The 21,102-nt window shown below is 37.7% G+C and overlaps 1 protein-coding gene across 1 annotated transcript; it reads right to left on the bottom strand.

Annotated features, from left to right (window-relative positions):
• Positions 1-598: 598 nt before the first annotated feature.
• On the bottom strand, positions 599-20,449 carry LOC117393890 (protein Dok-7). Its single transcript, XM_055225365.1, has 13 exons — positions 20,340-20,449; positions 20,200-20,245; positions 19,035-19,117; positions 17,579-17,729; positions 15,077-15,277; positions 10,980-11,099; positions 8,772-8,876; positions 7,182-7,990; positions 3,243-3,314; positions 3,065-3,110; positions 2,887-3,000; positions 1,748-1,912; positions 599-1,238 (listed from the first exon to the last, which is right to left on the bottom strand). The coding sequence occupies exons 1-13, from the start codon at positions 20,391-20,393 to the stop codon at positions 1,084-1,086; spliced, it is 2,121 nt and encodes a 706-aa protein (XP_055081340.1). The 5' UTR covers positions 20,394-20,449; the 3' UTR covers positions 599-1,083.
• Between the last annotated feature and the right edge of the window lie 653 nt (positions 20,450-21,102).

The following is a 21,102-nucleotide window of genomic DNA, read 5'->3' as shown; positions in this document are numbered from 1 at the left end:
ATTATCGAAGGACAGAATGAACCTCATTGGATCTGAGAAAAAAATGGTGTTAAAATCTGATATAAAGTAGGTTGATTTGTGTAAAATATTCATGAGACCAACAAGTCAACACTGCCCTGACGCTCTGGGAGGCTTTATAAGTGCTCTGTAGTCCGGAATAAGGTAAATAGGTTAATGGATTATTTTTTCAGGTAGTTTAGTTTGTTAGTTTAGTTTGTTTTCATACCTGGAAGTTTCGACTGCTCATTAGTGGTCTTCCTCAGAGTGGTCACGAGATGTTGCTGTTAAGTCTCCAGTCAGCTGATTTAGGTTTTGGCATTGTCTTCCTACATGAACACTCTGAGGAAGAGCGCTAGTGAACAGTCGAAACTGTCAGATGTTAAAACAAACTAAACTTTGGTTTGGAAAAAGAAACTGTTAAAATAAATTTGCAGAAGACCAGATGAACCTCACTGGACTGAATAGAATATAAGTGGTCATCTTTGGGAGTAATATTTAATGTTTTAGAAGCAGTACAAAAGGAGTTTAATAAGTTTGACTATGGCATCATGACTCAAAGAGTTTAATTTAACATTTTTGATTGATTATCTTAATTAAAAAAACTGACTGTTGGGACTTATGGCCAGCTCCCTTCTAATATGGATTATAAATCTGTAAGAATTTCTGGTTTAAAGAAAAGTAATTACAAAATTCATTGAAAGTCATTGATCAAGGAGGGTGGGAAGGCTGCGTTTGAGTCAATTGTACAATTATTGATACTGGACTTTTTCTTTCATTTTCGGCTAAAAAAATGCAAATGGTCATAATGTTTGGCCTGAGAGATGTTTGGTGAACTACCAGCAGCAAACATTTTATACAAGCTTAACCTAAGAGAATACAAAAGACTGAAAGAGCTTACCAAGACACGTCATAGTCAAGCAGCTACTGTTTTTCTATATTGAACAAACTGATAAGAATTGTGAGTGCTTTTGTTTTGAAGACACACTGAAGTTTAAGCTGCAGAGTGAGGATAGTATAAATAGGAATGGATGAGTCATGGAAGTCTCTGTGCCACTCAAACAAGTGGGGGTGAGGCAGGAGGGGTCACTGTGGGGTCCCAGGTTTTCTGCTCTGAGTCAGTCTGTCCCACGGTCTCCCCCCTCCACCCTGAACGGACTCTGCCCCTCTCTGAGCCGTCTCCATGGGACTGGGGTTGAGGTGGGCAGTAGCACTGGTGGAGCCCTCTAGAGGTGGAGGAACTAAATAAAGAAAATGAACATGGTGTCACCTCACAGCACTGATAATAAATGTCTGCTGTTGATCGTTATAAAATTAATTAAATGCTTGAATTCTGGTTAGAAGAAATTTTAAATCTGAAAATTCTAATGTGTTTCATTTTTGCATTGTAATTGACCTAATCTTTGTTGTTTATAAATAAATGGATACAATTATAATGGTCCCATTTTTATATAGCATTTCCACCTTCAAGACACTTATTTTAAAACGATAAAGAGTTCTGTGTTCAACGTGTGGCTGAAACTTTCTGATCATCGTGAACAAACCTAACGTGTACATTCGAGGCTAATTTACTGGATATATTAGCAAAATATGAATTTACCAATTAAAATAAATGATAATGGCCTCTCTAAAAGCAACAGTCTTCCATATTTGAATAACTTTGCAGACAGTGGCATTGTTGTGAAAATAAATGACAGTTTAAATACATTTTTGTAAAGTAAATAACTAAACAGATAAAATGTAATCTTACCTCTATGAGCGACTTGCAGATTGGGTATCGCAGCAGGACTGGAGCACAGGAGGTCTCTGTTGGCTAACATAGAGCTAAAGGGAAGGTTGACATAATGAACTGTGTTATGGAGGTACAGGCTGGGGTCCAGGAAGGTGGAGGCTTTACTGTCGGGTCGAAAAATACCTGAAAAAAAATACAATGCAAAAACATAAATGACATCAAATATGCTACAAATATATTAAGCAGAAGTTAGAGAGCACTTCAGGGATGCATTGGTTTATTATAAGTCAAACTGGCTTGGTGCTATTTGGAGATGGTGCAGGGAATTTAAATAAAAGTTACTATTTGCCAAAGGTGGAAAAATGAGCAGGGACTCCTAGACACTCCAATAACCTATAATATTTGAAAACAGCTAGGGAAAAAAATATATTAAATACTTTCCGCTGAAAAAAAATAATCAGTACATTTTGAAGCTTTATTGGATCTCAAAATCTACACAAAATACTTATACTTTTTATTCTTTAGGTACCTTTTTAAATGGGAACTTTAATACTTGACTTTTTTTTTTCTCTGGTATTTGTACTTTTTAGTAACAAAATTGAGTACTTTATCCACCACAGATTTGAACACACGAGATTCATCATCTGTATATATTACAGTATAATTTACTCATTTTACTTGTTACTGTAAATTCCTGAAGCCCCCAAACATCTCACAGCACTTTAGACCACACAATTTCCAACAAGCACATAGACTGAGAAAAGTCTGGTCTAACTAGTTCTCTGGAGAAATGAGATGATAAACAGGCAACGTCACAGTTCTGATGGTCGTAGAATGAGTTGTACTGAGTGAAAGACCCAAACCTGGAGGTAGTTTTGAAGTTACAGGAATGGAAAGGGCCATGAATAAGTAGATCATAGGAGCATGCTAGATTTTTTTTTTTAAGGGAGCGCTAATTCATTGACCTGGACAAGAGGGTATACATTGGAAGGAAAGTAAGAAAAGTAAAACCTAGAGGAGCACTATAATATAGATTTATGGCTGTAGGGAAGTTATTTGGTGGATCAGATGGTGTAGATAATTGTATACAGTCAAAAGTAAACAAAATGTATGCCCAAATGACAAAACTAATTTAAAAACGCTGCATACATACTTACCACAGGCTGTTACGGGCCGGGTGGGCACAGCGAGAGGAGCAGGTGGTGGAGAAGAGGGCATAGAAAGTTTGAGTCCTGCCAACATATTGCCTAGAGCCCCATAGTTCTGTTCATCTGTCAAATGTATAAATAGTCACAATTTGTACAAACATTGCAATGAATCATTAGGAAAACAAACCTGGTTTAGATATGTGTGTGGTTCGCTCTGGTGCTGACTTCTCAACCTGCAAAATTGTTCATAAAGTCAATTTTTATACCTATTTCATGCTTCTGTGCATTGGAAATACTACCCCCCCAGAGAGCTCAGAGGTGCAGACCACCTGCCCTTCATGAAGTAATACAGGCAGAAAACCCACCTTTCTCGAGGAAGTGATTCCGACCGCGCGCCACTGCTCCGAGGTGATGTAATTGTCCGAAGCGTGACCACACTGGTGAAGAGAGAGGAGAGGTCACAACAGGTTAAATACTCAGCACCTTAAGTGATGATATTCACATAATTACTCTTGTCTGAGTCATAAAACCTGTACACTCAACACATGGCATGTTTTGGACTGTTTGTATAGACCAGAAAACGAGTATTCATTTACTAAATTAGTTGACCATAATTTTAGAAAATCAGTCAATTAACTTGTTGCAGCGCTTTTGTTCACAATAACACCATATTTATTTTACTTGTTCTGCATTTTTTATTCTAGTTTTCACAGTTGTGCATCACTTTGGTCATCTTTTGTAGTTGTAAAGCGCTATAGAAATAAAATGTGATTGACTGTATCTTTATAACACTGCCAAATCCTTTATAAGTGGGTATTTCTAAACATCTAAACAAGCCAAAACAATGCAGGCTTAGAATTATGAACCTATTTTGTTTGTGTCTCTGGTTAATATAAGAACCTAACAGCCAGTTAGACCCAGCTTTCTCCACATTGTCTCAGTCGACGGGTGAATTTTAGGACACTGATCTGCTGACCCAGGGACTAGACTCGTGTTTTGACAAGAGACAAGAATTTCAGTCTGTTGCATCATTTTTTCTCATTAACACCGACTTGTACTTGTGGCCTCTACGACATTACAAATACTAGTAGTAGCAGTAGTAGCACTACTATAATGACAGTAATAGTAGTGAATCGAAAAAATAACAAAATACAAAAACAACTTATTGAACTGTTGAAACGATTAAAATCTGTGCCGCTCTTATGGCTATGCAATTAATCAAATTTTAATCTGATTTTAATCATTTCTAATGGTCAATGATCAACTTCAATTCAAATCAATTTATTTGTAGTCATTGTCACAGAAGAACAACGAAATTGCGTTTGGAGCATCCCAACTGGAGCGTCCCATAAACTTGAGCCTTTTTAATCAAGAGCTAAACCTAAAAACAGGTGGTCTGCAGCATTCAGACTCTGAAGGAAGAAACTTGAGTATTTTTTGTGTTAAATGCAATGAGTCTGCTTTGTTTATGTTTTGTAATAAGACAAAATAAAATTGAATTCAAAATTGTGTTTGCTCAGTCATGGATCATTTTTTGTACAATCGCCCTGCTCTATATTTATATTTTATTAGGACATTTATTGTGTATACATTTTCTTTGCCCTGTTGGGAAATTTTGAGTTGTATTTTGGCTATATGATGAGATTAATGCTGTATAAGGTTGAATAAATAACTTCTATGACTCATTATAGATACAAACGAAATACTTAAGTGTTTCATTTTGCTGTTTATTTATAACAGCTCATGATTTTTAACAATAATGTAGATTTAAAATAGTTTTTGTGGGTTAAATCTGCTGTCAATGGCATAAATTAGTTTCAGTATCATTGTTTATCATCTATATTTTCTTCATCAATATATCGTATATCAAAATTTGTTATTGTGAACATATAATAGATCCTTCACCAGCATTCACAATATATCAGAAACTCAATTAGAACCAGTTCAAACATGCAATTCCAAGGGTTTTGAGCATTAAAAACGTCAAAACAGCTATGACAACACATTAGTGCTCGGTGGCAACACAATACTTGGTGAAGACTTTGACTCATGTTAATAGCATTTCTTTTGTATCTGTGTTTTAGAGGCAGGTCACACACTGAGCTGAGAGCCAATCAGATTTCCTGTCAGCACTTTACTCTAAGTATCTGATTATGGCCAATGATCTGAAGATAATAGCTCATTTGAAGTTTTAAGTGTCTGTGACTTGCATTCCCTCTATTTGTACTTATTAAGAGCACTGCATGAAATTGTTCTGCCTCTTTAACTTTCAGTTTTCAAAAATAGTCTAAATTAGCATTTTGTAAGGCTCCACAGTTATAATGGCTAGTTATAATGATAAATAACACGGCACACTGTATTGTAAAAAGCTAGATAATTGTTGCTTTTGCCTATTAAAGAAAAACAAACTCTGCAGTAAAAATGATGGGGTAAACGTTACAGTTGCAAACACACAGAACGATCGTGCTACAATTATGTAAAATAACTCGGTATAAGACTGGGTGATATTATCTAACATAACAGGCTGCAGCTACACATTTTAGACTGGGTTTGAGCCCAGGTTAGTTCTGGTAGTTTTAGTCCTAGTTTAGTTCTGGTAGTTCTAGTTCTGGTTTAGTTCTGGTAGTTTTAGTCCTAGTTTAATTCTGGTAGTTCTAGTTCTGGTTTAGTTCTGGTAGTTCTAGTTCTGGTTTAGTTCTGGTAGTTTTAGTCCTAGTTTAGTTCTGGTAGTTCTAGTTCTGGTTTAGTTCTGGTAGTTTTAGTCCTAGTTTAGTTCTGGTAGTTCTAGTTCTGGTTTAGTTCTGGTAGTTTTAGTCCTAGTTTAATTCTGGTAGTTCTAGTTCTGGTTTAGTTCTGGTAGTTCTAGTTCTGGTTTAGTTCTGGTAGTTTTAGTCCTAGTTTAGTTCTGGTAGTTCTAGTTCTGGTTTAGTTCTGGTAGTTTTAGTCCTAGTTTAGTTCTGGTAGTTCTAGTCCTGGTTTAGTTCTGGTAGTTTTAGTCCTAGTTTAGTTCTGGTAGTTCTAGTCCTGGTTTAGTTCTGGTAGTTTTAGTCCTAGTTTAGTTCTGGTAGTTCTAGTTCTGGTTTAGTTCTTGTAGTTTTAGTCCTAGTTTAATTCTGGTAGTTTTAGTCCTCGTTTAGTTCTGGTAGTTTTAGTCCTAGTAGTTTTAGTCCTAGTTTAGTTCTGGTAGTTCTAGTCCTGGTTTAGTTCTGGTAGTTTTAGTCCTAGTTTAGTTCTGGTAGTTCTAGTTCTGGTTTAGTTCTTGTAGTTTTAGTCCTAGTTTAATTCTGGTAGTTTTAGTCCTCGTTTAGTTCTGGTAGTTTTAGTCCTAGTAGTTTTAGTCCTAGTTTAGTTCTGGTAGTTCTAGTCCTGGTTTAGTTCTGGTAGTTTTAGTCCTAGTTTAGTTCTGGTAGTTCTAGTTCTGGTTTAGTTCTGGTAGTTCTAGTCCTGGTTTAGTTCTGGTAGTTCTAGTCCTCGTTTAGTTCTGGTAGTTTTAGTCCTAGTTTAGTTCTGGTAGTTTTAGTCCTGATTTAGTTCTGGTAGTTGTTGTCCTGGTTTAGTTCTGGAAGTTCTAGTCCTGCTTTAGTCCCAGTTTAGTCCTAATTTTAATATGGACTACATACAAAAAAATCAAGTTTCAGTCAAGCTTTAGTCCAAAAAGTCTCTAGTCTCTTGTTACATGACCAAAAATGTCATAATAATTTAGAGGTGAACACACGGAATACTCAAATGAAATTGGTATTCTGTAAGAACTCTAACATTGCCAACATGGTAAGGGATTTTAATGTTTAATGTGAGCCCCTTGCCTGCCTGTGGACTTAAGCGAGCTTATTACAACAGATAAGTAGAGCTCATTTACTGGGGCAAAAAACTGTGAAAAGTTTAATAAGAGCAAGGACATTAGAGTCTTTGGGGTAAGGTTAAGGCTGGTGTGATTTGCTAATCATTTGCAAATACGCTTGCTCCACTGTTCCACTGTGAGCTGAATATTAAATGCAAATTGTAGTAAAAGTTCCTGGAAAGATAGAAAGTAATAGTTCAGCAATAAAAATATGAAAAAGTTAAGTGGGCTCCAATCATAGACTTTCTCAAATAGGACACTTATACCTCTCTTTGATCTGCTTTTGAGTTTTTTTTTGTTTTGTACTTATGCAACACTGTGTGAAAGTCGGGTCTCATGACATTCTATTGATGTGAACTGCCTTTTTCTCTGTAGCAATAAAAGTAAAAAAAAAGAAAAAGAAAATGTGCCTCTTAAGCTACTCTCTATAGGATGATATATTTGTTTTGCTTATTGAGAGTTTTACCTGTGTTTTTCCGTTGAATAAGCAAGCTGCAACTGACTGTGGTCTATTTGTAGATTGTCGCTCACTGACCCCTGAGTTGGAGCGCTGATTTATAACTTTTGGTGGGCCTCCACTCCACCAAAAATCCTCAGTATTCGAAGTGTCCCGGCCCAGTTCAGAGGGGGTGTTAGGGGTGTCCCGAAGAGATAACAAGCTTTTAGGGGTGTCATAGCGTAGTTTTAGCATGCTAGGTATATGGTATTCATCACTGTGTCTCTGTGATATACGAGTGCTACACCTGGAGGAGGGGCAGGTGGAAGGGGTGGAGTCTGGGACAGGTGTGACAGGGGTGGGTGCAGCCTCTGTGGGAGGAGGGGGTGGCGTGAGGGGTGCAGCAGCTAAAGGTTGAGGCAAAGCTAAACTGGGCTCAGATCCAAACTCTTCCCCTCCTTGGGCAACGGTGGCATCCAGACTTCCTGTATATGACGAGAAGCTGCCTGATAATTGGCTGCTCGCTGCGATGCCGATTCCACTGTCCAATGAGCTTTGCCGCCCGCTGTCATGGAGACCACGAGAGTGAAGCTGAGCCGAAGACGGGCGTGGCCCTGCATTTCCTGTTGCCGCAGCGTACAAGCGATCATCTGAAGCTGTCAGTGCTTTCAATGTAGAACTACTGGATGCTGTATCATTGGCGGAGTGAAGCCTGGATAGGGACTCGGGCCAAAGGGGAAGTCTTGGTCCGTAGCTGGCCTCTGATTGGCTGGAGGAGGAGCTGGAGATACTGCTGTGGTCATCTCCAGCAACAGATGTACTACAGCTAAAAGTGGAGGCTAAAAAAGATGTTGAAAATGTATTACCAGAGATTTATTACCAAAGAAGCAAGGATACATGAGCCAACAGTACAATAAAAACGCTGTAAACACAATGCTGGAGGACGAAAATGCAAATCACGTCGGTAATTTGCTTCAGGTGCAAAATACTACAACCTTTACAAAGTCATTTTCAATCAACGACTCTAATCTGTTATGGATCAAGTCTCGGGCAAATTTTACTACACAGGGCATAATTCATAGAAGATTTGGTGTCAGCAAGTTAAGCTTCCAAGACTCCTGATGTGGGACTACACTAACAAGCCTAAAATAAACAGCGCTGCCCCATCTAGTGTTCCAGCTGCCTTCTGCTGCAATGTTTTTCTGTAAAAGGTGCACTCTGTAACCTTTCTGAAAATCGCTCCACCACTTGCTTGTCTTCTTGGAGATGTTAATGCTTGCCTAGTTGTTAATGTTCCACACTATGGCATTAAACTTGTCTTCATCATTTATCATTTATGTAAATATAGGTGTTTTTAAAGCTGAAAAAACATTGAGAAACATGCAATCGTACTGTGAGCGGACTTGCCTCTCCCCAGATCTAACCTGTAACCTGTGTCAGATGGCATCTCCTGCTTGTCTCCAGGGAGACAGGTGAGTTTAATACCATACTGTGGAACATTCCAGACAAAGCAATCACATCTCTATGAATGCAAGCTGCTCCACAAAAGTTACACAGTGTACTTTTTAAAATTTGTCTGTGTACTGCTGTGTGATATGATACAAAAGCAGAGTTATTTACCTGTGCTGCTGGCCAGGCTGCAGTTGGACAACCTGCTGAGTCTCTTCTCCAGATCTGATGTTTCCTGGAGGATTCGTTCTTCTGCCGAAACTGGATTAGCATCAGCTTTATTACAAAAGAAGGAGCAAGCATGTTGTTTTCAATATAGTTTCTACAATTAGTTTTGCAACTTTTTACTGGCACAAGAGCATAATTTGTCTTAATCTTAACCCTGAAAATCACATTTATTTTGGAAATATAGCCCCTCGATTGCAGTGAACAGATGTAGAATTTGTAAGGCAGCAACATAAGTTAATCAGTGCTTTAAATGAAAAGTAATGGGCCTTTAGATGGAATGTATCATTTGAAATAGTGTTTATCATACACATTTTTAAAGTAAAATATATACTCATCAGTGTGACGGTTACATTGACAAATTAAATCTTTAGCCACAAGGGGTCAGAGCAGACGTTATTTTCTTTCTCCACACTGGACAGATAAAGAGGGTAGTATCAGGGAGGGCATATAACAAAGGCTACAGTTCACATATGTCCTGGTTTAGTCTGAGTTTAAGCCTGATTTTGTCCTGGTGAAGGCTTGGCTTGGTCCTGTTCTAGTCCTGGTTTAGTCCCAGTCCTAAATTTGATGTGAAGTGCATGTGTGAACAAAATCTTATTCCAAATTCCTTCTGGCAACTCTAAGGTACGAAGGTTTAGCTCTTGTCACCCAAAATGGAGAGGAAAATATGTGTATGTTTATCTTACAATGTTCAAATATCCTTGAACTAACTTGCAAATCTCTTTATGGGAATTTACAACTTCAAAGTTTATTAAAGCCAGAATTTGAAAAAAAAGCCAAACAAACAAAACAGCCCCAATTTTCAAATTTAGAGCAAACTATTAATACTCTTAGCAGGAGGAGTGTGAGGGGAGGGCAGTGGGTCGGTGTGTGTAAGTGTCAACAACCTGAGCCAGAATCTGGGCACCAACTAATGCTAACACGTGGTGCCAACTTTCTTCACTACGCTATGTGAACTGTCAGCTAACGTTGCTACTTGGCGCTAATTATAGTAGTTTCACAGCAGCAGTGTGTCGAGGGGTGACAAAGGGCCCCACAGTCTCCAGTTTAGGCTCTAGGACAGTGTTTACATGGATACTAACACAGATTTTAAAAGTTCATGCTGCAATATGTGAAATTGTTACATTATATACTTGCACATTAGAGATAGAGCGAGATATAGAGTCACCCTTAAATCTCCAGCAGAAGCCGATATTTTGTTTTGACTGTCCTGCTGCCAAAGGAATACAGAGAAAGTTTAATTTCAACACTTTTTTATTGCAAGGAATAACTGCACTGTAAGTGTTTGTGGTAAAAAAAAAAAAAAAAAAAGGGGTTGTGGATGGGTTTGTAGTAAAATTTGAGTGAATTTATACATAAATAAATACATAAATTTACCCAAAAATATCGGCAGAGCTTATCGGTTGCTTTGGCTTTAAAATAATCGGTATTGGCAAAGTAATATAAGAATCACACTTCATGTTTGTCCAAATCTAAACTACAGGTTAGTAGTCTTTATGCAGAATAAGAAGGCTATTTTGTTGTTTGGGAAGGAAATAGTACTTCAAAAACTGCAGCCTTTGCAATTTGCTACATCACGTCCATTCAAATTGGGGTTTCTGTTCTTGCAGCCTTATTTCATATTTATTACATTTTTTCCCCAGTTTTGATCAGTATTGATACAAGTTCAATTTGTGGGCATTTTTATTTATTTTTGACCCCAAGTACTAGTTACTTGTATTTCTCTTTGCCCCCTCTTATATATTTACCCCCACACAACAGTCCCATATAGTACAACACAATAGTAGACATTATGTAGGGAGCTGTCACTTCCTCCTGGTGATCTACACTAGTTTGCCTCACTTCACCTGTCCCTAGTCCTTCTGTCTACATGTTTATGCTTTTCAGATGCCAGTTAAATTAGTTTTATGTTACAACAGTCACAAGTCCCAGACAAAGCCCTGACCCCACAGTCCAGTGCTGACCCCTGGGCTGTTTCCGTGACACCAAACATGTTTCGCTATAGAAACATGCCACTTCTAGTCTTTAAGTCATTCAGTCACGCAACACAGCGTTCTTGGGCATGTTTAAGTTAATTTTAGACAGAAATATATACTTTCAAGGGGTGTAAAGGTCAAAGGTTGTTGATTTTGTGAGTGATTGTGATTTTACCTGGATTGGCAGGACGTAAACCTTGTGGGGTCCTATTCAGGCCGATGCCTCTCACGATACAGTCAACCAGGAGACTGATCTGCTCCCCTTCTGAGCACGACAAATAGAACACTCCGGACCCTAGGGAGAGACAAATTAAATATTAATAATAATTCATACTTCATTTGAAAAAAAAAAAAGTGTGTGTGTGTGTGTATATATATATATATATATATATATATATATATATATATATATATATATATATATATATATATACAAAAACCAGTCACTACATTACCACATGGTAATGTAGTGACTGTCTCTAAAAAAAGAGCATTTTTAAATCATTGTGACCAGGGTTCATGGCGCTTTTGCTTTCTCACAAACCAGTATTCTTTTATTCAACACCCATATCACTGCAAACGTAAATTTTTACCAGAAGCAATATTTGTGCAAAATTGTACGTTGCCCCACCCTACGTAAATAAATAAACGCAAGGTTAAAGCTTGAGGTTGAAATGTGTAATAGGTTTGAAAATGAAAAACATTCGCCTGAATAGTATTTTGAGGTCAAATGAGACACGGTCCACAAGGCTGTAAAAAGCTTTTGAGTGAAGAGTTAGCATTTCTGTATTAAGGTTACAAGCTTTCAGAGTATATTATGCTCACACCACAGAAAGCCATGATCATCAAGATACATCAAACCTGTGTATATTGAAAAGAAAACTGTTTAAATACTAAGAAGTAACTACTTATATTTACAACATGTCAATGAGATAAGCTCAAATTGTTCCAATCCGTGATCAACAAAGAGTCAGGAACAGAGGTGGGCCATTGAATTATCAAAATATTATTCATGTTAATGTTTATTATATTAATTTGCATATTGGGTATATTGTTTACAATCAGAAATGAAATAAACCTATAATCTGCAATAAGGGTAAGTGATATCTTAAAGGTAATTTTATAGTTCTTTCACATCTGTCTGGTAGTTACATTTAAATACACATTTCTGATTACCATTATTTGAATCGACACTGCAAAAATACGAAGATATACATTTTTTACTGGATACTGCAAAAAATATTTAGCCCCATCCCTACACAGAAAAAGCATCTGGTGTAAAATCCTATACCAAATCCAAAAAACATTTTATAATAATTGCTGTGAAGATGTAAAACTGACACTAGAAAAGCAAATCACTACACCAACACTGCAAATAAACCAATAAAAGCAGATAACTGGACTAATATGAAACTATACACTCATTTGAACATGCACACCTACTGGAATGAAATTTGACTTTTCTTGAATAGTTTTAGGATCTATATCAGGTTGTTATTTATCATTGTGCTAACCAGTCAGTATTGAATATAGACCCTTTTCTTTAGCATCAAAATGGAGGTTCACATTTTACTATCATGACACTGGCAGATACAGTATCATGTTGTTTGCTAGTTGCCTGACCTCATTACACTTTTACACTAATACTAATTTTAGTCACAACTAATCTCCCTTGAGCCAAATGTTGGCTACTGTCTTGGTGAAACTTCATCCTTATTTGGCAAAGATTTGTGAATTCCAATAGTGCACAAATTTGATCCAAAAGACTCTGGTCCGGTTTACTACAGCTGGCACAAACTGATATTCAGCTAACTCAAAAACATCAAGAGAATATTTCCTTTTTACAGCACATGGAAAGTTGCTGACGTATTCAAAATAGCGTTTAGGGAGATCAGAGGAGTTGACAGCCATCCAAACAGTTCAGTGGATCCTTATTACGGTGTCTGCACGTGTCCCTCTGTGTGGGGGCCTGATAATCCTCCAAATATCTGACCCACTACAGCACAGGCCTTGATCCAAACAGAATGTGACCCCATTTTTATAAACTGAATGAAAGCGAATGCACTGGCTTTGTATTGTTGCTCACAATTGCATATTGTTATTTTTCAAGGTTTTTTGGAAAATAGAAAAAGAATTGCCTTAATCGAGAAACTGACTTGAGTAGTTTATGTGTATTTTGTTAAAAAAATGTTAAAAAAAATCTTTCTGATTGGTCAGTGCACAGATGCTGCACAGTCTGGAAAGTAGTAGTAGTAGCGGCGATAGGCTTTTGAAAATCTCCCATGAACAAATAAGTGGCTATAGGATGTGGTCATGGGGCTTGTGCCAAAATTAACTGTATGGATAGTGTTAAAGGATTTGTAGGGTCACTTTGGATTAAGCTTGTTGTTACCGTATCATCCAATTGTTCACAGTGAAAAAAAGTGTACCACTCCAAAATGTATATTGTGCATAATGATGGGGTCACATACAGTGTGCTCTCTCTATCAGACCCAGGCCCAAATAAATGGAATAGTTTGCGCTGACAAAATCTGAACCAAATCATCGAAACAGATGATTTTCTATGGTGGCCTCTCAAGAGAATATTCAAGGGTTATGTTGTAAATAGTAATGTATATGCTTACAGAATGTCAGTCTGGGTAAATTAATCTGAATGCTCCACTTGTGTAAGAAGAGGAATGCGTTCCCATATTCTCAGAATACAAACAAACATGTACAAACGTAAACCTACACTCACAGTTCAGTCATGCAAGAAATGCAAGAAGACATCTTATTTGTGCATCTCCTCCCTCTAATGGAAGCTGAATGCTGAGAATCAATTTCATTACACGGCCATGAAGGAGGGTCTTTTTTACTGATCTCAAAATACAATAGAGGAAATATTCCCCTGGGGGACATTTGAATTGAACAAATAAAACACATCACATATAAGTGTGTGTCCCTTAAAATTATATGTTCAGTACATTTAACTGAATGACTGGAGCAAATGTGTCAGATTTATATTCGCAGTTTGGGATGTGGTCCCCTCTTCCTCACTCACTACAGTAAAAGTGGACATAACCTGGGCCGGCTGTACTGACAAAGGCCATGTGATGGGCTAAGTGAGCACTGAGGTTGGGGTATTAATAGTTGCTCATGAGAACAGTGAAATCAGAGCCTGAGGAGCTCCGTTTCTCCAGAGGGGCCTGAGGGCTGCACACACATCACTATATGTCTAACCAATAGGCATAGAAAGTATTGTAGTAACACAAACAACGTATACATCTTTTATTTTGCCCAACATGTCTCGAAAAGTGTCCATGACATCACTAAACAATATGGGGCGACTTTAGTTCAGTAGGTAGAGTGGGTCCAAAGGTTGGCGGTTCAAATCCTGCTCTCGGCATAAAACATCATTGCTGTTGTTGTGTCCTTGGGGAAGACACCTAACCCCTCTCACCCCCAGTGTCTGCGTACCCTGGTGTATGAATGTGTGTGTGTGAATGGGTGAGGGTTTCTTTGATGTAAAGAGCTTTGAATGCTTTGAAGATAGAAAAGCGCTATATATATATATTAAAAAAAAAATCATACTGCGCAAAGGACCTTACAATATACACAATATACGTGACATGATGTTTTTTCCAATGGGATATGCGATTTTTTTCTTTTCCTTTAGAGGATGGTAGTAGAAAGACAGGGCATGTTATAGTCTGTTGAATGCAGAGAGCAGCTGTGATGAACAATAATATGAAGATGAACTGACATTTTTAAGTTATATGTATATATGTTAAGTTATATGTATATACAGTAATAAGCTAATGCACATACACACTGTACTATAATAATGAAGGGGTCAGGAGGTCCAAAGCAGTATCTTATATCTAACTGCATGTGTTGTCTCCACACCCATCACCAGACTGCCTGCCATTCTTTACATAGAAAGCAACTTCAACTAGACTCGAACAAAAATGCATTAGAGTCATTTATAGACAGTAATCCAACAGCTGTGTAATAATGCCATGATACATAATCTACCAGCAGAGCACCAACTCATAACATCTATTAAAATGCTATAACGTTCAATGGACACTTATACGACCACTTTGGGCACTCAACAGGTAAAATAAAATCTGAATGCATAAAGTTAAAACAGCTGCTCCTCTTAATGCTCTGAATGGGTGGATGCTGAGAGGGTAGTGTTAGAGGGTGATAGGTTTATTAAATTAAATTGTTATATTTAGCGACTTTAACCAATATTTCTTTATAATCAGTGCAGTAGGTATTGTTACTCACAGTAGCCACAGCGAGTCCCCCCCTCAAACACAAATCCATTGGGTACGGCTCCATATCGTCTGAGGGCAGAGAGTTTCCAGTGTCCTGTGACCACGGGAGGTAGACCTGAAGTGAGGACCAGAAGGCTGTTGCACAGGTGAAGCGAGGCGGGCCCGGTCTCCAGTTTAGACCCCGGCTCCACACTCACACTAAACCTGTGGACTGGAGAGAAGGAGGGCAAGTTTATGTAACAATATGCAAGAGTAAACGGGGCAGTGTGTTACATTTTACAGAACATGCAATACATTCCATATTTGTTCTCCAACTTGGGGAATAATTTAAATGAATTATACTCCATAACTTCATTACTTTTTTAAGGGAGTAAAAAGTCTGTTACTTAGCCATAGTAATTAAATGGCAGATTGGTGTTAAAACCATGGTACACTATATTGTCCCTATAAGAAAATGTGTCCTTGCATTTGATAAATCTGACCCAATTCTTCTGCCTTGACATTTTATGGAGTAACATGTTAAGAAATTAGAATGTTTGAGGAGATAGAACATTATTTTTTATATTTTTTTATATATGCCAAATACATAAGATAGATAATGCCAGTTATTTGGTACGTGAGAAGTTATATGGATGTCTCCCTTTTACTTTAAGTTCAGTAATGTTATTTTTATGCAACCGTATTTTCAGTTGAACACAATATTTAGCTACTATCCTCTGAGTGTAATTAATATCCAGATCATAAATCACACATAAATAAAGTGACAGGGTGTGTGTAACATTTGGTCCATGTGAGAGTCACATAGGGACAGTTGGTGACGATGATGAAGCGTTTCTGAGCTGGAGCGGCTGCACTTTGTCATCTGTCACTGTGGCACATGCAGCAGCTGTGCATCAGTTCAACACTTAGATAATAAACACGGGACGTACAGGACCAGGACTCTACTGTACATGTGTTTATATGTGGTGTATGACTTGGTTTCTATAGGCCAGTCGTGTTTAATACAGATAAGGGAAGCTAAAATGTGTTAATTGTTAAAATGCAGATTTGTGGAATAGAGCAATAAGACAGTACTGTAATAAGTTCTTGAGTGTAGTCATAAAAACAATAATCAGGCTCAACATTTGCGAATTACCTTTGAGATATTTCTCGTGAGAATACCATGTAATCAGTTAATACTTGCTTCTGATGCCATCAACATTCCCTGGGGGTGTGATGCTAACTGTAGACACTGCTCCGTCTGAAGCTCTGTTATTCAAGTTAGACTTTAATCTGAGCTTCATTTTAACACAATCTGACCAGAAAGAACTAATTTAGCTGGAACTATAATAGGTGAGGTGAATTATGCTGTTAAACACGTCTCACACACATGAAAGTAGAGTCACAAGCTAGCATTAGCCAACAGTTTTTCAGTTAGTGACTCTTATCATTTTTCTTGAAACAAATGCATGAACGCTCAGATTGATCACAGGCTCCTGCTAATGTGTTGTTTAAATCCATTTTGTATTTTTTCTTGAGAATTGGAAAACTTTTTTGACAGTGTACACTAATACATGCCCTGTGTCTCCATGATAACCGCTGAACATTCCACCATAGAGATACATGTAGAACACCCCCAGTGTGATGTCACTACAAAGTATCAATAGGGAAATTAATTCTTACCCGACACATGGGAGCATCATATTCTGGAATCTAAAACTACCAATTATCGCTGTGAGCTGTCCCATTACCAAGAGTGGTATCTAAACTTTATTTTATACAGTTTTAAAGGTGGAGGGTCTAAGATGGCTTGTCTCCATGGAGATGTTGTTGGATTTTCTCCTGGAATGTTCCACAGTATGGCAAAAAACAAATCCATCAAAAGACATACAAGCAGGTGATGCCATGCTGAGGCAAAGCAAAAACTCTCTCCATTGTCGTGGACCCGCAACCAGAAAAATTACACAGTGCACCTTTACGAAATCTCCCAAATAGAGTCATTTGAATGTAAGTAAAGAAAACTTAATAATAGTGAAGCATAGTGTTGTAATATTTGAGTCAATTTTGTATTTTTGTTAAAGGTACACTACGTAACGCCACCTGCAGATGTTATTGCTTTGCCAAGATAAGATTGGTCTATCTCTATGGAGACAAGCGGGCGGTACCTTGATGCCCTGTAATTTAATAAATATGGCAAACAGTATAGCATTAAAAGTTTAATGCAATATTGTAAAAAATCCTACACAAAACATCTCTTTGGAGACAAGCAGATATCAGGCCCCCAGCAGAAAGTTACAGTGTGCCTTAAAATTTAGTCTTTTCAAGGTTTCTATGCGCAAAAAAATCATTCAAGCATAAAAAAACGAAAGCAAGTTTATAATCTTTTATGCAAATTTTAGGTTCTAATCTCAGAAACCATCATTTGTATTTATGTATGTAAGTTATTAGGAAAAACATTTACAATGCCATCATATGTTATAATGTCATTATGTGGATGCAGTGAAGATGAAGTGTTATAATAGTATAATCAGACCTTCTCCGAGGTGGAAGCATATGCGAGCGTCCCAGGCCAGCAGTGCTTCTCTGCTGCTGAAGCCCAGGACCAGAGTGTGGGACAGGCACAGGACAGACAGACTGTAGGACACGCCATCAAACCCAGGGCCTGGCTCTACTCCACAGATGCCCTGAGGAAACACAAGACACTGCCATGGTGACAAATGCCACAGTGAAGTGCAGATCAAGAAGTGATGGGCATCCGGTCACCCGTAATAACAAGGACACAAGTCAAGTGACAATGATTATGAAATATATGTCCAAGGAAAGCTTACAATGAGCTCCATCCACTCCCAAGACACTACAGAAAGGATTTAGTGTTCCCTGAGGAATGAGAACAGAACCATGAATTGCTGTGGATTATAGCGTCCCACCAATCAACAGGGGAGGCACCACTTTGCTTCACCAGTGGACTAAGTGTAAGCCTGATTACGTTTGTGTCCGTTTAGCCAAAGTAACTTATATGAAAATGAAAAAAAACCCAAAACAGGCATTTGTGTTGTTGTTAGGGATGGAACAAAACACAAAAACAAAAAACACAAATCCCACCAGATGAGACAAGATATGGTCCGTGGGAGAGACTGGATTTTGATTGATTATCAATAATAAATGCATAAATATTGTGGTCATATTTTTTTTTATTAAACATTTTTATACCCCACCATACCCCAATAATTAGTACAATTATTATTTCAGACGTTTAACATAATGTAACCTATAATGGTGACAGATTGGTGGCAAATTTGTTGAATTGTTGATAGGCCTGTCACGACAAATAGTTATAGTTCAATATAAGAAAGCTGGAACAATACTTTTTATGGTCAGTATTTCTTATGTGTACATTGTCATTGCACCACTGGGACATTTTTGGTTATTTTTTGCCTATACAATAATATTTAAGCCATAAAAGGTTGAATTAATAACTTTTAAAACTCATTACAAATGCAAACTATGTACTAAAGTGTTTGATTCAGCTGTTTATTGATGCAACTCATGATTTTTTAACATTACTGCAGATTTAGAATATTTTTTGTGGTTTAAATCTTGGGTTATTGTGTCAGTGGCATAGATTTGTGTTAATATTATCGTCTATTTTACATCAGACATATATCATCTATGTAAAATCTATTATTGTGACAAGCCTATTTATTGATTTTTATTTTTTTTTTTAATCACAAGATAGTTCAATCTTGGAATGAGAAATCTTGTTGCATTTTGATTTCAGGGGATCTCATCATATTCTTGCTCATCAATAATAATAATAATCACTAATTCATCTCCTTCAGTTCCAGCAATTATGAAATTTAGCAGTGACGTCCTCTGAGACATATTTTATACTTAACAAACAGCGATAAGCCAATGATTTATTTTAATACATCTTCATTATTGTTCTTGTGACTCATTAAACACAGCCCCACTCTATACAACAAACATACCTCTAGTGTTAAACTCTCCTTCTGACCAATCCCCTTCTTTCCTTTCTTCTTCTCCTTTTTATACGCCAACAGGAACAGACAATCTGCAGCAGAGACACACAACACAGACACAACAAGCTCAAAAAGTGTCAGGCTTAAAAGTCAATTACAGTGATTATTAATAGAACGCAAACTAACTGTAGTGTTGTAATCCCGACTGCGTGCCTACGAACGTTATCACACAGCTGTCAAAACAAACTTTAAAACAATGAGTTGATCCACTGCAGCAGCTGATCAAAATCCAATCGTAACAACAGACAGGTGATCAATTAGAGCCACAGCAAGTGTTTAAGACGAGGTTTGAACACGCCTACAGTGGAACAATTTGAAGCACAATCGTTTACATTAAGACAATTTCTTTGCAGTTTTATCTCAAACTTATATTTTATACTTTACATTTTTCCAGTCTAGCATTTTAAATTAATTGAGCAATACTGGACGAACAACGTTGAGGTTAGAGTTGCCATTCCTGTCTGGAGAAAGATCAAAATGCTTGTCACTTGTCAGCTGCAAATAGAAATCATCCATTCACCAAATGTTTAAAAGCTAAAGGTGTAACATGTTTATTGTCTATTCACTGGTCTCACCTTGTGCAAGATATTCAGGGATTGCCTACCTAATAACAGCCTAGTTAAGTAAGTTTTCATCTCAATTATCACAGTAAATTCTCAATTCTGATGAAGTGAGTGATGAAGTCAAAATGAGTACGTGCACATGACCCATAAGGCTTAAAAGCTGCTGTTGTTTAGAGACAAACTTACTTTTTCTTAGACTTCGGCAATGTCACTTGTTGGAAACTGTTCAAATAATTAAAACCTGTCACTGAGCTGGCAACAAAATCCTGTGTGAATTAATATCCTGACTATGGTTCAAGGAGGCGCGCGAGATTTTGCTAAACCAGTCCAATCCATCACTACTGCAAAACATCGCGAGGAGTGAGCATGGTACAGACTTAAGTTTCACAAGTTTGAAAACTGCTGATTCACATTTGGCAACACACAAGGTCAGTTAAGTATCCCTTTAATATTAGTGACACTGGAACTCAGCCTGAAACTTATTCCAAACTATACTGAAAAGAAATAAAATAAAATAGGCAGTGTGCAATCTGTCAAAGGATGGTACTTACCTGCAACTGGAGAGGGCTTTCGGAGCACAACCCAACGCGTCTTCCACTGTGAAAAAAGAGAAGAAACAGTAAACATGCTCGGTCTGAATTGCAGAATAAACTCGTGGGTAGGTATAAAACTGATAAACCCATAAACAAACCTTTTTTCCATCTCTAAACTTTACTTGTCCCTCCGCGACAACTGTATCCGTCATCTTCAGTCATGGTTCCGAGCAGCTGAGTGCACTGTCCCTGGTGAGCCGGACCCAAACCACAGACAGCGGGGAGAGGGAGGGGCCAGGGCCACGGTTCAAAATAGCCTCTTGCTGCCCCCCGGCCCCTCCGCCAGACTGCACTCTCTCCAGCCCCCTATCCAGCCCCCACTCATCATTACCAAGTTAGTGCAGTTGTCATCGTGTGTCAAGTGCGTATTGTTTACAACGTGGCCAATGTCAATTAAACAGCCCACGGATTCTTCCCGCTGCTGGCCTGCCTAACACTTGAAATTGGCACTAATCTGGTGTTAAACTGGGCTGGTTTATGTGGCTTTATGCTAATAAGACAGGTCTCAACTCTGATTGTAGAAAGCCCCTTTAAGCTGTTGACGTTTGCTCAAAAATAATCACTTCAGATGGAAAGAATTAGCAAATAATCTATTCTACAGTGACATAATTAGGTTTTGAACTTGCCGCCTTATATAAGAGATCTATTTCTACATGTTTAAATTGGTGACTAAAGAAAGTGGGATCTTAAATTTGGATTCGCTGAGCTCTTATAGGGAAGCTACACTGATGGATGCCAACAATGTGAGGTACACAAAAACACATTTTATTAGACTCTGTATATTAAAAACTTTACAAGGTGCATTACCATGTGTTTAGATATTTGTGCCTTGAAGCGTTTTAGTGACCTTAATACTGCATT

Source organism: Periophthalmus magnuspinnatus, chromosome 1 (assembly GCF_009829125.3).
Source record: "Periophthalmus magnuspinnatus isolate fPerMag1 chromosome 1, fPerMag1.2.pri, whole genome shotgun sequence".
Taxonomy (NCBI): domain Eukaryota; kingdom Metazoa; phylum Chordata; class Actinopteri; order Gobiiformes; family Gobiidae; genus Periophthalmus; species Periophthalmus magnuspinnatus.
The sequence above is the reverse complement of the archived record's forward strand: the minus strand, read 5'-3'. Positions and strand labels throughout refer to the sequence as shown.